This window comes from Fragaria vesca, linkage group LG5 (assembly GCF_000184155.1).
Source record: "Fragaria vesca subsp. vesca linkage group LG5, FraVesHawaii_1.0, whole genome shotgun sequence".
Lineage (NCBI taxonomy): Eukaryota > Viridiplantae > Streptophyta > Magnoliopsida > Rosales > Rosaceae > Fragaria > Fragaria vesca.
The window spans coordinates 1,902,187-1,924,153 of record NC_020495.1 but is presented as its reverse complement, the minus strand read 5'-3'; the positions used below and the strand labels follow the sequence as shown (position 1 = coordinate 1,924,153).

General features: G+C 38.5%; 4 protein-coding genes across 4 annotated transcripts; 3 read left to right on the top strand and 1 right to left on the bottom strand.

Moving 5' to 3' along the window:
* The first annotated feature begins 1,582 nt into the window (after positions 1–1,582).
* Positions 1,583–2,474, top strand: LOC101294179 (protein LURP-one-related 17-like). Its single transcript, XM_004300775.1, has 2 exons — positions 1,583–1,882; positions 2,070–2,474. The coding sequence occupies exons 1-2, from the start codon at positions 1,583–1,585 to the stop codon at positions 2,472–2,474; spliced, it is 705 nt and encodes a 234-aa protein (XP_004300823.1).
* Positions 2,475–3,307: 833 nt separating this feature from the next.
* On the bottom strand, positions 3,308–8,643 carry LOC101294263. The gene is made up of 7 exons (XM_004298792.1): positions 8,373–8,643; positions 7,625–7,930; positions 6,030–6,185; positions 5,582–5,922; positions 4,703–5,228; positions 4,510–4,548; positions 3,308–4,104 (listed from the first exon to the last, which is right to left on the bottom strand). Exons 1-7 carry the CDS (start codon positions 8,470–8,472, stop codon positions 3,575–3,577), a joined length of 1,998 nt encoding a protein of 665 aa, XP_004298840.1. The 5' UTR covers positions 8,473–8,643; the 3' UTR covers positions 3,308–3,574.
* An 89-nt stretch (positions 8,644–8,732) lies between these two features.
* On the top strand, positions 8,733–11,359 carry LOC101293887 (14-3-3-like protein GF14 kappa-like). Its single transcript, XM_004300774.1, has 3 exons — positions 8,733–8,777; positions 10,589–10,705; positions 11,208–11,359. The coding sequence occupies exons 1-3, from the start codon at positions 8,733–8,735 to the stop codon at positions 11,226–11,228; spliced, it is 183 nt and encodes a 60-aa protein (XP_004300822.1). The 3' UTR covers positions 11,229–11,359.
* An 8,370-nt stretch (positions 11,360–19,729) lies between these two features.
* On the top strand, positions 19,730–20,302 carry LOC101293596 (TMV resistance protein N-like). The gene has a single exon (XM_004300773.1). The coding sequence runs from the start codon at positions 19,730–19,732 to the stop codon at positions 20,300–20,302; it is 573 nt and encodes a 190-aa protein (XP_004300821.1).
* The last annotated feature ends 1,665 nt before the right edge of the window (positions 20,303–21,967 follow it).

The window sequence follows — 21,967 nt, the reverse complement described above, 5'->3', positions numbered from 1 at the left end:
GAGAGAGAGAGAGAGCAAATATGCCAGTTCTGGGCGTGTAAACATTTCGTTGGTTATGCAAACGCGCACACATATTTGTCTTGGCAGATGGTTATATAGCATCCTAGTAGATATATATAGTCACACTGAAAATGAACCGAAAGCTAGCATGAATAGTTTGAAAAGTAGTGAAGTATAATATTGAATGGAAAAGATGGAGATCAAGGTGATTCAAAGCACAGTCGGAGGTGGCTGCTAAATTAATTTGCTAAGCATAGGATCAGAACAGCCGGGAGATCGATCTCCCACAAACAATTAGTTGGAGACATATATAGTAGCATTGATGTCAACTACGTCCTCCCCTTTTGTCACTAAGCATCTTCTATAACTGAAAGACTGATTAATTAAGACCAAGTACTCCGACTCTTTCTAGAGTTATCATCTATACGAAGTAATTAATTAAGAAGACGTACGTACGTGTTTAACTATGATATGACTGATGATGAAGCTACAGAGTATACATTCACATCAACGTACCATCCTATCTTACTGCTCACTCAGTGATCACCAGAATCAAATCCAAGCCTTGATAATAATTTTAGATTATGCGCAGTAATCCACATTTTTGGGGAAATTTCCGAACAAGGCAGAGGCATTAGTATCCAAACTACGAAACAACAATCACTATTTCTACTTTGTTACTGTCCAATGACAAAATATGCATAAAGACTTGATGTCTCGATCAAAGCCACTAGTTGTGCTGAGTGAAACAATCACTAGAGTAAAATAGCTAGGGTTAAATATGTGAATGGTGACGGAAATAACTTGAGCAAGTTTCTTGGATTTCACCCTCCCTCCATATTTTCTATGTTCCCCTTTTTGTCTCGTGCTCATGAATCTCGATCCTCTTAAACAAACACAAGCCTAACTCACAGGTTGACAACACAATGAAAAGAAGAGCAAATTTGGAAACTCAAAGACCCCCATCTATGCCAACACACAGTACGTGTCCCCTTTTCATCGCTAAATTACACATGAATTCTCAGTTAAATATACAAATAAATCGACATATATTATGCAAGATCTTCATAAACTACACAATTACTTGATTCATATGAATAATCCCATCAAAGTGTGTCTCTAGGAAACCAGCAATGACTTTTCTGGCAAGGTTGTCTCTCTCATTCAGAATATAAAATGGAAAACCAGCTCCTCACTCATTGAGAGCTACTTGTGTCCTCCCTATGACGACCAATTATACAAGAAAAGTTTGTAGTTTCATGCAATAATGTAGATGTATATAGTTATATACGATTCGCTCGCATACGTATGCAATATAATGTACAAGTACAATGGTACAAATGCTTATTTCTTTCTGTATCCACATTCACGTACAGCTACGGGTATATATCATATATAATTACGTGATTAGTTATGTGTGTGGATAAATGTATAGCTGGTATTATTGAAGTGCGTCCGTGAACAAAAGAGAGAACTTTTCAAAAATATTGGAAAGACCAACCAAAACACTTTCTCTGGCTATAAATATCTTCTCCCCTAACCTTCTTAAGGTTTACAATTCACAGAGAGAGAGAGAGAGAGGATGAAGATTGTTCCTTTCTTCAGATCTTTGTCAAGGTCGGTTCATGAAGAACACAATGATCACGATCATGATCAACAGGAATCAAAGACCGGTATTGATATCAGTGGCCCTAGTGGGGCTTGCACATCGATATCGTTTACAGTGTGGAGAAAATCTCTTGTGATCAGCTGTAAAGGGTTCACAGTTATCGATTCTAATGGAGATCTGGTTTATCGGGTCGACAACTATGTCGGACATCCTCGAGAAGTTACTCTCATGGATGGCTCTGGGAAATCCGTCCTTACAATGCGTCGTAACAAGGTAAACCTGGTGCATATCACAAAATAATCTCTTGATACGTATAAAGTTTTATATATTATACGATTTATTATTTTATGTTATCAAACTATCAATAATCGAGAGCAACCTTTAATTTGCTCGTACATCTTGAATAGAAGCAATATAATAGGGTTTGATCTTGAATATTATTCTCATGTTTGATTGGCAGAAGTTTAGCCTGGTGGAGAGCTGGTTTGTGTACGAAGGTGAAGTGGGAGACTTCTGCTGCACAGAAAGAACAATTAGAGCAGCAGCAAAAAGCTGGCCAGTGTTTTGTGTGAAGAAGAACCAGAACTTGTTGAATGCTAAATATCCCAGTATAATTGCTCATGTATATCGTGAAGTATCTGGTAGTCATAGAAGATGTGCCTATGTGATTGAAGGTTCTTACACGCATCGATCATGTAAGGTATTGGAGGAGTTCTCGAGGAATGTGGTGGCTGAGATCAAGAGGAAGGAAGCAAATGTTGGAGGAGTTTCTTATGGGGTGGATGTTTTCCATTTGGTTGTGCATCCTGGATTTCATCCTGGATTTGCAATGGCGCTTGTGCTATTATTAGATCAGATGTTTTGATTTATCAGATTTTTTCTACATATAATTTTTATATTCTCTTGAAGAACATACAGTATTGTAAGGAATGAATATTACTGTATCTAATTTGTACTGTAAGGACTTACTGACCCCATAGAAATACGTCGTAAGTATGATCAAAACAATTTATCTTTTTATACGAGAATTAGGGTATCTCTTTTCCTTTTAAGGGATGCATTAGGGTATCCAAATTATCGAGCTAATTAGATGACACACCTTACAGTGGTCTGGTGTTTGGCGGTCTCTTATTGTCTTTAGTAGGAGATTGCATCCAAGATTGGTGTTCATAGCTGCTTTGATGCTCTAAATTATAGGTGGACTACTTATATGTTTTATCTTTCAGCTTTCGTTTTGGTTTGTACAAGAGATGGGAATACCCTATTCTCTTTTCTTAATTTCCATCTTGTATTGTTTCTTATTCGAACTATGTAATTTTTCTTGTTTTTAATTAAAATAAAATCCGGGCGTGGGGCTGAGCCTCTGAGCTAGGCTGGGTTTCAAACCCTTAAAAAAAAGTTAAAAAATTAGTATACGAGAAATCTCTTTACCGGAGTAGGAAGGGATTAGTTTAAAATCCAGATTTAGGACTGTATCCTGCCTTGATAGACCTGGTCAAAATTAATCAAGGATGACAAAGCTGCAACACAAAATTGACTCCTATCGCTTTAGCTGTTGCAGAGAATAAGATACCGAAAATGAGAATGATAAGATACCGAAAATGAGAATGATGCTAGTTTGACCGTGTTCTCTAACCAGAGCTCTTTATCTCAGAAATGAACATACCAGTTTTCAACCAGAAACTTTCACAGATCACGGAAGATTGGGACCTGTCGAAACAGACTTTGAAATTTGAATGATCTTCATGGCGAAGAATTCACCACTACTGTGTTCTATGCTTTCTTACAACATAAGATTTCCTATTCATACTTTTCTTACAACAATTTCATTCTGCCTAAGTGCCTAACCATTTGCCACATTCCTTTCTGCCTGCAGCACATGGTGATATATACAAATCAATGTATCCCAATAACCCGAATTTCAGAATCAATGCAAACCCTACCCACTAGAGAATGAAAGATTCATCAGTCTGGCCGATCTCTTCCCCTGTTCCATTCCATCGTCAATAACTTCCTTGACTTGTCTCGCTTATAGGGAGCCTTCTCCGGAACCCTTGAAGGTGGAGGCATCATATATGAATGCTTCGCCACATCAGAAGTCGAATGTCTAATGCTCCCAATTGACTCTTTACCAGATTTGCTAGGTAATGACCTACTTGATCTTGGTGTTGACCAGCTTATTGGTTCTTTTCTAACGCTACTGAAGTTATTGTAATCCTTTCTATCATCACTTGAAGAGAGCTTGGGCCTCTTTGGGGGCAGCATCAGCATTCGGTCAATGCTTCTTCTTGGGAGATTGTCAGACCCAGATACTGCAATTGATGATCCATATACATCATCAGGTTTCTCAACTGATTTCAACTTGCGAGCTTTCATGGCCTTCTGTGAAGGCTTCTTTTGCCATCGTAGGATTCCATCTGGATTTCGATTGAAGGGATTTGTTGACATGCCACAGAGTATTTGTGCAGCAGCTAATATATTTGAAGAATGCTCATCTGTCACAAGCAAAAATACCTCGTTCAGAAAAGTGAAATAGCACAGGTGGACAATCAAATTGAACTCAGGTGCATCTTATTAAAAGATGTGAAATCATCATGCAAGTGTAAAATTAATAGAGTTGACAAGCAGTTCCTATTTCCTAACTACATCCATTTAATCATATCCCATCACATCTTTTGCTATTCCATATGATTCTTAGTCATCTGGTTCAACCCTGATCAGATTGATTACAAATCTACTTATAAAAATCTGTCCCTGAGACTTGGTTTAAACCATAGTAGGCCTACATTGACTGGTATGGAATTACATCACCCACCACCCAAAGCATCCCAAAACATGTGCATACATACACACCAAAAATTAAAATAAAGAAAGAGGCTACTAACAGGTAGAAAATTTACCATTACTATTTCCTGACTGCTTCACCTTCCCTCCCAAGTCTGCATTACCAAACAAATTAATTATAAAAAAATTAAAAAAACAAAAAAAAACTATACGTCTCAGAATGATGCTTACAGGAAAATAATATATAATAAAAAAACTCATGGCCTAGTATTTCAATCAAAATCATGAAATCATTAATAATGATAATACCTAAAGCAGTATATGATTCCTTCAAACATGCTGCAGAAGCCGATGAATCCAACTCACACTGAGGTAAAACAGATATGGTTGGGGAAACTATATCACTTGAACAAGTAATTTTTGGTCTTGAAGAAGGAACTAGACTCTGATCATAAGTCATTGACTCCAAGTCTGTAAAATCACTAGTGGAAATTCCCAATGAAGTAACAGTATTCCTCTCTATTCTTAGCCATCGACCTTGACATGTGCCCCTGCTTGTTGACAATTTTCCTGCATCTGAACTGCTTCTACAATGCCAATTAGAAGTATTTGACCATGGGAAAGGTGGCAAACTTGCTCGCCGAGACATTTGCTTGCCTGAGCACGGATCAGGAGTACTTTTTGAAAATAACCCAGGTTTTGTGGCATCCAGCAGCAAAGATTCCAAATCCTTGTGAGGAGCAAGATCCAAGCGTTCCAGAATATGATTGGGTTGCCTTAGTGGCATATCAAAGGGATTAGCAGGACTATCAGGCCCGCTACAAGAATCATGTACCTACATAAAAGGAAAGAGAAAGTACATCATCAATTATTAGTAAACTTGCAGTTGAAGACTAGCATTAGGGTCTTAGATGGATACTGATCTAAAATCCTGTCACTAGAGCCTAGAAGTCTCAACTAAAAGTGCAAGCATTCTCACAGGCGCCCACACTTCAGTCAGGCAAGAAGACCTATACCTGGATTGAGAAGATCCATCCCAATAACTATTACAAAAAGACGCCCATGGTGAATTAATTTTACATCATCCATGTAAGCCATTAATATTCTAAATTATCAAATCAACAATCTATAGTACAATCAATTTTCTTCAGGGTAACAAATATTTTTAGATATGCACTGACCACTAACCTTGTCAGATGAAGACAGATCTGTTTTGGATGAATCTCCTTTATCACCATGAATACCGTTAGCTACAACAGCAGTTGTGCTTAATGGCAAAGATGACATTTTCATTTCGGAATGGCTATCTACTTCAGCATTATGTTGGGGCTGGACAGACCTCGGGTGCTGAAGGATAGAGCAAGCCTTTCTAATCGAATGCAAAAAACTATCGTTAACATTCGCTGGTTTTTTTCCTTTATCCTTACCAAAACTGAGATGTTTGTATGTGCCATCAAGGAGCTCACTCAGTGGCAGATCGTCTACATGCTTTGTAACATCATGATTATCTGACTTAAGGCCATGTGCTCCTGCCATCCATTTCAATGAGGAACTTAGAATAATTGATGAATGTACTCCATTTGATAAAGTAAAGTCTACATCTAGAAATAGAATTTATCATTTTGAGATGGCATACCAAAGAAGTTGTTCCCTCCAGAAGCCGAACTGAAGCTTGCCAAACCTGCCTTCACAGAGAAGGAATCGTTTTTAGTCTTTACAGGATGTTTGTGATTTCTCTTATCACCTCGCTTGCTTGTAAATTTGGTCTTTTGTTTCGCCAATTGAGTCTTATCTGGAGTAGTGTATGATACAGAAGTTGAAAAAAGAGGTATCTTAGCACAAACTCTTCAAAGGTCATCAAAGAAAAATCCAGCGTATCTACCCTGGCTTTTAAAAGGGACAATAATGTGGTTAAGTATCAAAATTATTGTTTTAGCAAATCAGAACATAAATTCTGAAGGGCACACTTCAATCTGGTCTTTTTAATGTACCAAACACCTAACCCAAGAAACACTTCACTTACTATAGCATAGCATGAAGAAATAGATCCTCAATGATAAATGGGCACATAGAAACTATCACTACAAAATGTTGAAGAAACTAGGCAGAAGGTCATTTTCTTTTTGGTCTTGTTAAAGAATATGTTACTTTAATACTAGCACAATGAAGCTTAAAAGATAAATTGGATCAAGAGTCGAAGACTAACAATTGCACCCGAAAAATGAATATAGACCTAGAAGATGTACTTCCATAATATCTTTAAAACTGCTTGAAAATGTTAACATAAAAATTTCAGACCCTAAAAGTTTGAAATTCCTATTGGTTTGATTATCTACCAAAATTTCGCTGCACAGGTTCAGTGAATTGAAAATGTTCCAGGTCAGATCTTAATAGGCGTTAAATTAAACAAAACCTTTGGAAGTTTACCAACTAGTATTCCTAAAATGCATCATAACTACATAAACATTGTGTATATTAGCTAATGATGAGACCATCATATTCACAAAGACAATTACATGTGACAGTGGGGCGGGGCAGGGTTGTAATTCTAACCCAGAGACTTTATGGGTGTTAACAAATATATACATATACATATACATAGTTGCAGTAAGACTCCCCTCTGAGGGCTGCTGAGCACAAAACATTGTAGGCTGATAGATCAATGAATCTTAAAGTAGGTGCTGAACCCAATCCTACTACTTAAAGTAATTCTTTGCAATCGAATCTAGTGCATAAACAAGGGTGAGACAGTTGTACTCAAGTATCTGGGTACATATTGCACTGTGGGGTTTCCTATTTTGGGTTTGTACAGCATCAATGTGAGTTAGAATTGTCATCGTGTTGTAATTCTTTAGCTACTGTTCAATGTTAAAGTTCTGGGTTCCATATCATCTGTGCTTCAATAAGTTGTTGAAACCCAATCAATTGCAATGATGTTAAAAAAGGAGGCATGAGCTGTAGGATAACTTTTAACTTTCCCCATAAGAACTGTAGATATAAAAGTTTCGAGTGATGATGTTATATACACCCGTTAAACAACAGCAGAAAAAAACTTTCAAACATACTTCCACATTCTTGCAGGTGATGACATACGTGAAGAGACCACAGATGGCATCAAGCATCTTGAAAGTCTTTTTATTCAGCATATAAACTTATTTAGCCTCGATGATGACAAACACACATTTACAACACATGTATAATTCAAAATGACAATAGTAAACATTTTATTACCTGCAGAATTGCACTTTGTAAGATATGGACCCAGCTTATCTGGCATGTCCTTTATCCCATCAACTTCAGCTAGGCTAACTGAATCTTCCAACTGAGTGATCCGTGGTCTCTTAGAAGGCAAATTTCCCGTTTTTGACACCTTTACTGATTTCCGTTGTAAGTGACCACTTTCAATTCCATGATTTAACAAAAATCCATTTCTGCCCTTGGCATGTAGGTGCCTGGACGAGTCTTCACCCTGATAGTTGCTGCGGTGCTGACCATCAAGCTTAGATGGTTCAGATTTTGAAGAACCGTTTGTTACGTCTGCGAACACAGCTAAATTTCTCAGTGCACCAAACCAAATTTCGAGTGAACACAATGAAAAACGCACAAGCAACTTATAAAGAAAGTCAGTTAAACACCAAATAACAAAATACAGTTAACAATCCGGCGAAAAAGGTAAATATATTGTGCATAGATCATTAACTAATATAACCAGGTAAATCAAACGCAGATGCTTGAATTGAAAGTTTTACTAAGCAATAATTCATTTCCTTTCCCTTTTTTGCTTCTTAACTATATAAAATACATATTCCTAGCAATAAAAACAACGATATGTTCGGAAAAATCACATACATGATTCAGAAATGATCAAACCAAAGTTAACCTATCAAATCATTGACAAACGAGTCTAATTTGCTCAATCATAACGATCAATAAAAACATAAGGAAATCAAAAATCAAAATCAGATGCCGGAGAAATCACCTTTATAGCTCAGAGATGAGCTGCAGAACTCCGTCTCCAGCTCAACTCCAGCTCTGACAAGCCGCCTCTCCATGTGGTAAGTCAATTCAACCGAGTCCATCACCGGAACACCTAATCCATCAAAAAGCTACTAAAATTACAATAACAGGGCAAAATCGGCTTGCAGTCGAAATCTTGGCCGGAGAAGTCAAACAAGAACTCAACAGGAGGAGCATCAGAGAGAATTTCGGATCGGAGATCAGCTCGGATTGGACGATTTGACGAGAGAAAGAGTGGGAGAAGAAGAGTGGTTTGAGCTGAGAAAATCAGGTTGCGGCGGAGTGGAGGCGATATAGGGGTTTTCTAGGGCAACGACCGCAAATGGGGAAGAAAGAGAAGTATTTATACTTTTCGGGAAAGGGTGAGGTGGGTTTTGGTGGGTGGGTTGGGGAATATTCCGGTGCGGGTGAAGCGTCAAGATCCACTAGGCTGTTGGCTTGGACACGTTGTTTGACGTGGCGTTATCCAATTACCAAGTGCATTACAAACGAAGGAAACTATATTATCTAAGGGCCACCAATCAGAGCCAAACATGTGGTTGCGTTACGTATTCACTATAGTATAGTTATTTCATTTGATTTACTTTGAAAACAATATGGGAAGTTTGATCTTTCTCAAAAACAAAAAAAAAAAAAACAAAAGAAACAAAAAAAAGGAAGGAAAGTTTGATGGTGACATATTTGAAGGCTTAGCTTGATATTGGTATTGTGGTTTAAAAACTCTTTTTTTTTTAAACTCAATTTTAAATACGTAACTCGCAACCTGCCTTTTTAAATCGTGATTATTTAAATTAAAAAATGTTAGATAAGTAGATTTTAAGATTTTACCAAACAAAAAATCTATTCAAAATGATGATTATAAGTTATTTTAATTCTCAAAACTCAATACAAAACTGGGCCGAATGCGGGGCAAGGCAAAAGGAGAGGTCTGACTTGGTATAATCGGAGAGATAGAACCCCGATTTCTTTTCTTTCCTTTTTTTGTTTTAGGTGAATAAAAAAGTTACAGGTGTTGGTTTGTGAGTGGTCGGTCATATGGATGTCCTAAGAATTACTCGTCAATATTACTAAAAGAGCAGCAAATTGCCAGCGATCATCGACTGATCCACACCTACAAACTCACAATTTCAAATTCAAAACTTGTTGTCCATGTTGAATCCATAATACAGCAAGCTGCAAAGAAAGATTATCAACATATTTTATTTGTTCATCTAATCTGTCAAATTAAGGAAACATATATAGGCTAGGAAACAGAACCAGGCTCAAGAGTACTGGCGGAGCCACACTAAGACCAAGGGGTGCCATGGCACCCCCCAAACCTTGTGAAGATGGTCAATTTCCACCACTATTGTAGGATCAAATGGTTACAATTATATATAATTGTAATGATCTGGCCCATTTTTCATGTAATAATATGTCACGTAATAATGATTAGTTTGATATTTTAGACTATATAATTTCCTTTCTCTTTGCATCTTGTCATATTCATCACCATAATCGATTAGTTATTAATTAATCATTTTATATACATGTAAACTTTTAATATATAATCATTTACATGTACATAAATAAAACTATACATTAACAAAAACAATAAGTTCAATTTTAATTAACACATAATTTTAACAGACAATTTAAAATTTTATATACTTTTTTTTCATATTTTATATCTCGGCCCCCCTAGACTTACATTTCTAGCTCCGCCCCTGCTCAAGAGCAACATAAGCAACACAAGTTTGAGTCAGATGTTGGAGTGATCCAACTAGAATTATTAGGACAATGATACTCATTAGTAAGGGGTTGCTTGAAAGTTGCTTAAATGCTTAGCAGTTGAGGGAGTACTGATGAAGGCCTTGATATTGCTAAAGAGGTGCGATTGGAGAAGGTTTAAAGGAGGCAAGATTGAAAGTTGCTTGTTCTGTCTTATATAGTTATGTTGTTGCTGTGTTCTTGTGTCTAGCTGAAGTAGATTGTTTCTATAGGTTTTGTACACTTTCTGCAGGTGCTTCTGTATTGTTTTTTCTTTTTACCACTAGTTCTATTATGTAACGCCTGGAAGGGTCAAAGAGATTTAATGGTCAAGACCAAGAACTAATCCTAACGCGTCTGTTCTCTAGTTAATTTTCTGAACTTTGATAACTTTACATGAAATCTATAAGTAACTTTTCATTAACGCAGGCCTTTGAAGAAGCAATTGCTGCACTGGATACGCTGGGAGAGGAATCATACAAGGACAGCACTTTAATCATGCAACTTCTGAGGGACAACCTCACTCTTTGGACTTCAGATTTGCAGGTCAGTGCTACTAGTAGCTGGAACTTAAGTGATTTTTATGCAGTTTTCTTAGATGGGGATGCCAAATTACTTTATTGTTCTATGGCCATTACGAACGTAAATATCAATAGCACTTGAGCCCTTTTATGGCAATAATTAAAGAAAAGTTATTAGTACTATAGTAAGCTGATGATCATCTGAATAGCTTAAGTGTCTTCAAACCTCAAATCAAGCCTATGTTTTGATATCCAGTTTGATGAAAAAAGGTTTAAGAAGATCCAAAAAGTTTATAGATCCTAGGGGGTACAAATCAATAATAGGCTTATCAAAATCATTGCATGTCAAACAACATGTTCTTGGTTTCAGAAGATGGAATCCAAATTTAGTCATGATGCTCTTTGATTCACTTGCATGCATGTGGGGCTCTTCAGCTTGGGGTTTCAGTTATCTCAGTGTAGTTGCTAGGTTTTTGTTTCTGCTAGTGAAGCCTTTCATGGTTATAACTATCTGGGGTTTCTTGCAGGAGCAAATGGACGAGGCTTAACCACTGGATTGTTGTGCTCCTTGAGGGAGGTGGGCTTGAATGTCATAAATATTCTATAATCTGCAGGCACTTCTGTGTATTACTTTAGTTTCTAATGTGCATACCATATGCTCATCAGCTCATGTTGACATGTTTCCTCTAATTTGTTATGTTATGAGAGTAGCAATGACGATTCCTAGTATTTTTGTGCTCCGCTTATAATTGATACTGTTCTAAAGGCATGATCATTAGATCCCCTATTTGAAGACATAAAATTGTGTCACTTAAACGTTTTCGCCTCTGTAGCCGTAGTTGTACTCCCATATCTGCAAAGTGCTTTTCTATCAAGTTTTTCATCTGAAGTGTTTTGCTTCTTGCATGACTGTTTGTATACATGCATGTAGACATTAAAAAGCCTGTTAGGCAATAGGCATATGGGACAACTAGATGAAGTTCATAATCTTAATCTTAATTATTATTAACCATCGCCAAAATCAGAGCTTGGTCGTAGTCTTGTTCAGCAGTAAGAATACAAGCATTTTATGCTAAGTTTCTTGGAGAGTACAAACTTAAGGCGACAGCCGGCATTGTAACTAACGAGATAATTACATCAGGGAACTTATTTGCCATGCTATTGTCTAAATGTTAGGGTGTGAGCCCTAACTCTCCAGATTCAGATTGGAAGGAACGAAAATGAAGGAAGAAAAACAAAGAAAATAAACTGAAAATATTAAAAGCTTGATTAATTGTCTGCCTCCTTCTTACAGCAAAGTCCGGCTAAATAGCTTGGACGTTGTCATGTGGGACACATGTCAAACTGACACTGGTCCTTACAATAACCATCAAAACGCTGCGTTCAACCTATATGAGATAAGACTAAAAACAAAGCAAAGAGAAGTTGTAGCTGTAACAATCCAGCCCCCTTCAATCAAACTTGTCCTCAAGTTTGAACTGTTGAAGCAGCAGCAAAACCAGAAACATCTTCTTGCTCAAAATTTGGAAACCGCAGCTTAATTACCTCAGAGTCCTCCCAAGTTGCTTCATCAATTGTGGTACCAAACCAGTGGATCAGTCACTGAGTACCTGCTGCTCCTTTCTTCTTAAACATTCTTCTGTCCAACACAGCTATTGGTTCCCATTTGGGGTTGTCAGGATCAATCACTGGTGGTAACTGAGGTGATGTGTGCACTCCCTCACCTACTTTTCTCTTCAGTAAACTCACATGAAAGACATTATGAATTTTTGCAGTAGGTGGTAAATTCAACCTGTAGGCTACCTTCCCAATTCTTTCACTGATCTGAAAAGGTCCAACATACCTTGGAGAGAGTTTGTTCCACCCCTGCTGCTTAACTGACTACTGTTTATAATGCTGAAGTTTCAGATATACCCAATCATCTACTGCAAACTCCCTTTCAGAGTGTTTCTTATCATAGAAAACTTTCATTCTTGCTTGAGCTACAGTGAGATTTCTTTTCAGCAATGCCAGCAACTCGTCTCTGTTTCCCAGCTGTTTATCCACCTTCTCTACTGCTGTGGACCCTGGTAAATAAGGAACAACTGATGGTGGTTGATAGCCATAGAGAGCTTGAAAAGGGCTCATCTGAATTGCAGAATGATAAGCAGTGTTATACCACCACTCAGCCCATGCCAAAGCCTACACCCACTGATGTGGTTTTTCTCCAACAGTGCACCTTAAGTACTGCTCTAAGGTCCTGTTCAGATTTTCTGTTTGTCCATCTGTTTGTGGGTGATAAGCAGATGATTTATCCAATTTGGTTCCTTGTAACTTGAAGAAGGATTCCCAGAATAGATTGAGAAACACTGGATCCCTATCTGAAATGATGTGTTCAGGCATACCATGAAGTCTGAAAATCTCCTTCACAAACAACTGAGCCACTGATGCAGCTGTATATGGGTGTGACATGGGAATAAAGTGTGCATACTTAGTCAACCTATCAATCACTACCCAAATCACAGTATTTCCTTCTGAATTTGGCAATCCATCTATGAAATCCATAGATATATTTGTCCAAGCAGAATCAGGTATAGAGTTTGGTTGTAACAGACCTAGTGGTGCAACTGTTTCATAGTGATAAAGTTGACATATGTGACACTGAGCAATGAAGTGTTTGATATCTTTAAGCATTCCAGGCCAACCAAAGGTTCTCTTGATTCTATGATAAGTTCTTGTTCTCCCTGCATGCCCTCCTACCAAGCCTCTATGAAACTCTTTCATAATCTTATCTCTCCAATCTCCCAGTTGTGGAACATAAATCCTCCCTCTATAGTACAACTGTGACCCCACTAGAGAGTAATGCTGTTGTGAAGCTGGATCCTGCTGGAATTCTTGAATTTTTGCCTTTGCTTCAGTATCCTGCAAACAATCACTAAGCATGTCCTCCACATATTTATGGATTGGCTGAGAGGTACCAAGAAGGGTAGAAAGCTCTAGCTGCCTTGAAAGGGCATCTGGTGCTGCATTATTTTTTCCAGCTCTATACTTAATAGAATAGTCATATCCCATTAACTTGATCAACCATTTTTGTTGAGCTGGGGTGTTGATCTTCTGCTTCGTAAAATGCTCAATGGTCCTATGATCAGTATAGATCTGAAAATGCCTCCACAAAAGATATGGGCGCCAATGTTGAACAGCAAAAACTACTGCCATCATCTCTTTATCATAAACGGAGAGAGTGGTGTGCCTTGGTGCCAATGCCTTACTCAGATAAGCAATAAGATGTCCCTCCTGAGACAACACTGCTCCAATTCCCTTGTCAGATGCATCACACTCTATGGTAAATTCCTTCTCAAAGTCTAGAATGGCCAACACAGGAGTAGATACTAGAGCTTCTTTTAGTGCTTCAAATGCTATCTCAGACTCAACAGTCCACTTAAAATTATCTTTCTTGAGCATGTCAGTTAGGGGTTTGGCAATTGTGCCAAAGTTTCTGACATACTTCCTATAGTAACCTGCAAGTCCCAAAAACCCCCTCAATCCTTTCAAGGTAGCAGGTTTTCCCCACTTCTTAATGCACTCAATCTTGGCAGGGTCCACTGCTACTCCTTTGGAGCTGATAATATGTCCCAAATACTCCACTTGACTCACACCAAAGCTGCATTTGCTTTCCTTAACTTTCAGAGAATGAGACTGTAACCTTTCAAAAACCAGTTGCAGCTGTTGTAAATGTTCCTCCAAAGACACACTGTAAATCAGAATATCATCAAAAAACACAAGTACACCCCTTCTCAAGAGGTCCCTCAAAATGTCATTCATGACAGATTGAAAAGTAGAAGGAGCATTAGTTAACCCAAATGGCATAACCAGAAACTCATAATGTCCAGAGTGAGTTCTAAATGCTATCTTTTTGATATCTTCCTCAAACATCCTGATTTGGTGATAACCTGATCTCAGGTCCAATTTAGTGAATATAGTTGAACCATGAACCTCATCTATTAACTCATCAACAACTGGAATTGGATATTTATCCTTGACCGTAGCTGCATTCACTGATCTGTAATCAATACATAACCTCCAGCTTCCATCTTTTTTCTTCACTAAAATCACAGGAGAGGAATATGGTGACACACTGGGTCTAATTATACCATTGTCGAGCATTTCCTGCACAATTCTTTCAATTTCCGCTTTCTGAAAGTAAGGATACTTGTAGGGTCTGACATTAATGGGTGCTGTGTTAGGGAGCAACTCTATCCTGTGATCATGTGTTCTTTTTGGGGGAAGTGAAGTAGGAGATTGAAAAATGGTTGCGTACTGATCAATCAACTTTTGAATAGCTGGATGTGTCTTCTTAACTTCCTCTTTCAATCCCAGAGGACTCAACTATACCATGACTGCTTCTGTCTCCTTTCTTAAAAGTCTTTGCATAGTTTTACACCCCACTACAATGGCTTGAGCCTTTGTTTCACCCTGCAACATATACGTCACCCCTTCTCTGATGAATTTCATCACCATAGTTTCAAAATTTCAGGTTATGTCTCCTAGAGTTTTCAACCAAGCTGATCCTAGCACCACTTCGCAGCCTGAAACTGGTAGGACATAGAATTCTCCTGAAAATACATACTTCCCTAACTGTAATTCAATTGTCACCTGCCCTCTAGTCTGCATGATGGCTCCACTGGCTAATATGACCTTCAAGGGCTTAATTTTCCTAATTTTGGACTTGCATTTTTTCAGCAAGGGAGGGTGGATGAAGTTATGGGATGCTCCCGTGTCAATGAGGATATGAACTCTCTTGTTATTGAACCCTCCTTTTACTTGCATAGTATCTGAATCATCCAAACCCCCTAAGATCTGAAGTTGTACCTCAGAGGTATCTTCATCCACTCTTTCAGTCACACTGTCATCATTCACTTCTTGAGTTGTCTCTAGTGCCTCTCCTTCATCTTGCAAAACTTCAATGACCATCAGTTGGCCTTGCCCTTTTTTACAATTATGACCTGGTCGGAAAATTTCATTACAGAAAAAACATTGATTCCTAGCCCTTCTCTCCTGAAATTCTGCTTGACTCAATCTTCTGTTCCCATTTTGCTTTAGTGCAACTGCATTGCTATACCTTGCCCTCCATGTGAACTTGAAAGGGTTTGAGGTTTAGCTTGTACCCCAAAATTTGTTGTGGAGTGCTTGTTGTAGTTGCTGGCATAATTGGCATTCCCTCTATTGAACTGACTTGATTTTTGTGCAGCCCTAATATTCAGCTCCTTCTCTTCAAAGATTTTTGCCAATTCACATGCTTCATAGAGAGATTTTGGTTTGAGAGCTTTAACATCTGCTCTAATTCCACTTTTCAAACCCCCAATAAAAAAGGACATGAGCACCTGTTGTGGAAACCCTGGAGCCCTCCTTGACAGCTTAGTAAATTGTCCCATGTAATCCTTTACACTCCCAGTTTGTGACATTCTCCCCAAAGCAGCTTGATGATCAGTGACATTGTATCCCCCAAACTCTCTCATTAACAAATCAGTAAGTCCTTGCCAACTCTGAGGAAATTCACGTCCAAACATGTACCACCTATCCGAAGCTGTTTCTGTCAAGTGCATGACTCCCATAGCTAACTTCCTGTCCTCAGGGATTTGGTAGAAATCGAAAAACTGTTCAGCCTTATTTAACCACTCAACATGGTCTCCCCCATTGAAACTTGTAAACTCTAGTCTCACCTGTTTCATGGAAGGTAGGGAAGGGTCAAAACTGTATTGGTGGTGTAGGTACGGGTTGGGGTTTGTATGTTGTAACATGGTGTTGTGAACTGTGTGTGTATTGGAATTAACATATGGGGTGTGTTGTGAGGTAGCTTGCAACCAGGCACCATTGGGTGACTGAACACCAAAAATTGGATGAGGTGGGTAGCTATGGTTTGACACTAATGGGTAAGTTGTGGCTGTGTATGAGCTGTGATAAGGTCCAGTTGACAAAAATGAAGATTAGGGTATGTATGAACTGGAATAGGGACCAGTTGACAAAAATGGGTTATATGCCTGTGAACCAACATTAAGAAAGTGTGGCACAGAGGGATCAACAGTGCTAGTATGAGAGGTAGGTGCAAAACCCACAGTACTATAACCAGAATTAGTACTCATTTTTGTAACAGGAAAAGGACCTGTTATATAGTTAAACGGATTAGTCCCAAAATTAGTATATTGGTAGTAGTTTTGTGTAGGAGGTTTAGGGTGACCTCCTCCTGTACTTCCCAGACTTCTGCTAGCATTCACATCAGTATAAGGCACAGTTGACCCAATCACTTTTGTAAGATCAAACATAATAGGATCAGCTACCCCTTTAGTAACATTAGCCAATGCAGTAGTAACTTCAGAATTCAGCCCCAAAATCACTTCATGGTGCTATAACTCACGAAACGATAACCTTTCAGAATCAAAAAAAGGTGGTTTCGTAGTACTTCCCTGTGCTGGAAGTGGTGACGAAGTCGTCGAGGTAGCTGCTATAGTGGCTTTTGCTGATGACGGTTTTAGAGTCGCCAAACTTGGGACTGCAACCACACCACCAACCTCTTGCAATGACCCAAATTTGATTTAAGCCGATGTGGTTGCTGGAGCTCCGTTCTCAGCTAGATCCACTCCGGGAGCTGCAGTGTTGGTGTTCGCCTCCAGTAAGAGCAGACGCATCTCAGCTATCAACTCCGCCTTAATGGTGGTTACAGAGCGTTGCACCTCCTCTAGAGACCCTTGCATCGAGGTCACCGAGTCTTGCATCACCAATATCTGCGCAGCTGTCTCATCTCGATGAACCTGGAACTCATATTCAAGTTGGTGGGATGATTCAGCTCCGGGATGAGTCTGAGCTGTAGATGCTCCTCCACCCCCCTTCTTGTTAGCCATGGCCCCCAAATCGGAGACTATGATACCAGATTGTTAATGAAGGAAGAAAAACAAAGAAAATAGACTGAAAATATTAAAAGCTTGATTAATTGTCTGCCTCCTTCTTACAGCAAAGTCCAGCTAAATAGCTTGGACGTTGTCATGTGGGACACATGTCAGATTGACACTGGTCCTTACAATAACCATCAAAACGCTACGTTCAACCTATATGAGATAAGACTAAAAACAAAGCAAAGAGAAGTTATAGCTGTAACACTAAATTGTCTTATTATTAAATCGTTTTTGCAAAAAACGGAATAGACAGAATGTAATCCTGGTGTATATAATCCCCTTACTACTGAACCATACTAACCCTTCCACCCCACACAACACCACCAACCCCCCCCCCAAAAAAAAAAAAAAAACCCCTAACCTGATGCGACTCGAAATATCCACAAGGTTGTGATTGAGATCAGTTTTTGGTGACAAGTATACAGTTTTGTGCTAGATCCATTTTCTTCTCTAAAATTTGGCTGGCAAAACTGTGTTGTCTTAATTACTTGTGTGTATGTACAGAGACGGAACCAGGATTCCAAAACAGTCTGGGCTAAACTTTTTTTTAATAAATTCAAACTTTAATGCAATTAACGTTTATACTTTAAATAAAATCATTAGATTATGTATGTTTTATTATTACATATACAAAAAATAATTTAAATAATGCTTCTTTTACTTTTTTTGGTTCATATTTGTGCATCTATGTTCCAAAAAAATGCAGGCTGTTTGACTTCTTTTTAAGCTTTATATGGTGAGAGGGTTCTACTATCCTCCGTCCCTGCTGTATGTAGAGGGAGAAGATTGGTACGATTAACCACTTTCCAAAGGAACTGCAAAGAGGAGGCCAAGAACTATATAGAGGCACATACATTTCTTCGAACCTCTTGACTGCTATGGAGGAGTGAAGTTGAGGACGACCAAAATATTCATCTTCCACTTGTGCTTGGACGAGCTTTGGAAGATTTTTGGATGCACGGAAGTCTGCAGCCCCATTTTTCCTATCTTTTACAAGGGGATGCTCTCGAATGCACGGAATCAAACGAGAAGTTTTGCAAAGTATCACCAACATAGCCGAGAAGCAAGATCGGCAATGGAATGTTTATACAAAAGTGGACTCAAGATTGGTATGCATGAGATGCCACCTTCCAGGACTTGGCCAATCTGAAGAATTTCACCTTCCAGGACTTCGAAAAGTTAAAGAAGTTCACAACTTCAACAATTATTTTTTTTTTTTACTAGGGCAGAACTTTTACTTAAGATCAAGTATTCAGTTACTTTTTTTTGTTGACATTAAATAAGTAGGTGTTTCTTAATTAGTTTTAGAGTCTAAAATCACTAATAAGTCAACAGATTAAGCAACGGGTCTCAAGGCCATGGTTTCATATATCGAGCTAGGGTTTGTTCCATTTTTTAAATTGTACTTCACTTTGACATAGGTCATTATTTTTTTTCCAAGTAATTTCAGGAGAAAACCTATGTCCTTTAGTTCTCGTTCCAAATTGAATATCAGAATCTGTTTCGGTTATATGATTATTTTTTTTTGGTCATTTTTCCTTCTTTTTTTCCTGTTATATATTGCGATCGAGGTAGGAGTTGCACCAAATGTGCTTATCATTATCGATTTCACCAACGATGGCCATTTTATCTCATCCATGTTCTGAAAATGTTAAAGTTTCATTGTTACAAGAAAAGGACAAAGAGCTTCATGACAATTTCGGATAGTAATCAACAAGAGTACTCATTGGAGATTACGTCAAATTCCTTGCTTTCTTAGTCATGCAGTATATAATTTTCCGACGTTGACATAGTGTTTTCCGAGATCACAATGTTTGGATCGCCACCTTCGTTGTCCTGAGGCATAAGCAAGAAGATATCCATAGAAATAATCTGTTCATCATACATGTAAATTAATTCATGTATTGCTATATATATATATATATTCTCTAGCCTACCGGCAAAATTTCCCTTTCCCCAATTTTTTTTGTATTACTGCCCCGTCCGGGAAGCTAGATTTTAATCTCTTGAGATGGGATCACGGATTACAAAAAGTGTGCATGTTGTTTTAGGTTTTTTCCTCCTCTGTAAATCTATATTCCCAAAGGTTTGGAAGATTAGGTTGGCAAAATTGATCGTGGTTTATGTACATAGGGAGTAGATTGTTCGGCACCACTTTCAAATGCAACAAAACACAACTATGGAGGTACGATGTGTTTCTGAGTTTCACTGGGGAAACCCGCAAAGGTTTTACTCACTTCTTGTACAAAGCCCTGCAAAGGCGAGGACTCAAAATATTCAGAGATCGAGAACTAAAAAGAGGCACAAACATCTCTTCAAACCTCTTGGCTGCAATCGAAGAGTCGAGGTTTGCCATTGTTGTCCTCTCACCAAAGTACGCTTCGTCTACATGGTGCTTGGAAGAACTTACAAAGATTATGGACTGCATGGAAGTCAAGGGCACAACAATTCTCCCAATTTTCTACAAGGTGAAGCCAAAGAGTTTACCGAACCAAAGAGGAGCTTTTGCAGAAGCCTTCAACAAGCATGATACTAATTACGTTAACGACAGAGCGAAAGTGCGAAGGTGGAGAAGTGCTTTTACAAAACTCAGTGGCATCGCTCGATGGATATCGACAGAATGGTTCGAGTACGAGCTTATCGACGAAGTCGTAGAATTAGTTTGTAGCAGATGCATCTTATCTCGAGCCAAATGAAATTAGCCGGATCAAATTGATGGAGGAGGTGCTGCTTGTTAAGAGTACAAGCCCAGTCGGCCCAGTCCTTATCCTAGCAGCCCAGTCCAATTCCATCAACTTGAAGAACGAGAACAAGTCGCTCCAATTTCCAGCCTTTATATTCTGCTTCTGTACTTTTTTCCCAGCTTGTCAATTTGCTCTTTCAAGCAAAGAGCAAATTCTGGGAAATTCTGCTGTACCGGACGGCATAGCATGCCGGCCGGTTTTCCACCGCACGATCTCCTCCCTACCCCACTCCCCAACCCCTGTTGAACGGCACAGATCCGGACGGTATGCTATACCGTCCGGTACAGCAGCTTTTCCCCTTTGCTTGTATCATTATCCAGATTTTCCAGATTTTCATTCATCAAGTTATCAAATTTATGATAATGGTAGATTTTTAGCACGGCTAACTTTCAGTTGAACAGCCTGTCAAAAGTTCAATTCAAGGAAGTTGAATAACCAGGTGAATTAGCTAAGAGGATCGAAAACGAACTACTGCATTGGGAAGACTTCTTTAGAAGGTCTGAAAATTGCGATATAATATGCAGCTGGGCGGCAGTGATTTATATGATAACATATCAATTCTGGATACATGTATGTAGAGTGATGAATATGAAATAAGCTTAGAATAAAAGAGTTGTGGCACCCCGATTCAAAATGGTTACACTAAATCCACTTCCACAAATTTCTTTGCGATGTACCACTTAAAGAACAAGCTGTAATGCATGCTCAAGCGAACTAACCTCACTATAAACCCTTTTAACGTTAGCAAAATTGGTTTTTGATTTTCTTGCTTTTAGTAAATTAGCAGGCTTCATTCACTTAATTCTTAAAATAAAATCTCTCTTTTTTGTTTTCCTTAAAATGAAAATCAGTAACAGCTACCAGGTACACAAGAAGCTACGGACATTGCATTACGCCTGCAGCTCTGTGTGATAGCAAAAAGAAACGAATTATTTCTGAAAGAATCAGCTGTAAATCTTAATGCCACAAGATCATTCACAAGAGTATAGACGACACAATTGTATTTACATATATGATGAACAAATTAGAGCTAACACATGTACATGTACAAACTTTAAAAGTCTTTGAAACCTTGGAAACCGTGTCCGTATCAAGCACAAGTCTTCTGCAATTCTCTAAGGTTGAGCTTCTCATGAATGGGGCGAGAACTTATGCTTTTAGTCGCACAGGTTGCAGGGACTTACACACCTTATTTATAGAGGCACTAAGACATCAAAAGATCTCCCATAAAGATACTGCTTGATGTCCGAGTTATATCGTATAAGATTTCCTAATGCATCACCAACACAAATATTCTGTTGCTAATGGATTCCCTACCATATATGAATCAGATATACATGAAACCATATGTAACTAGGATAAGTAATAACATATGCTCCTACTAAGTCGAAATCTGTTTCAACTAGATAGCTGACCCCCGCATGAAATATGTGTGTGTGAGAGAGATAGACAAAATGGTAATTTCAGAAAAATGAACCAATGCAAGGACTGCAAGGTCCTTACTTCACATCCCTACTTCTTTTAATTACTTTTGAAAATATGGGTAGTTTGATCTTTCTCAAAAAAATTTGGGAATTTTGATGGTGACACATTTGAAAGGCGGGCAAGGCGGAAGGA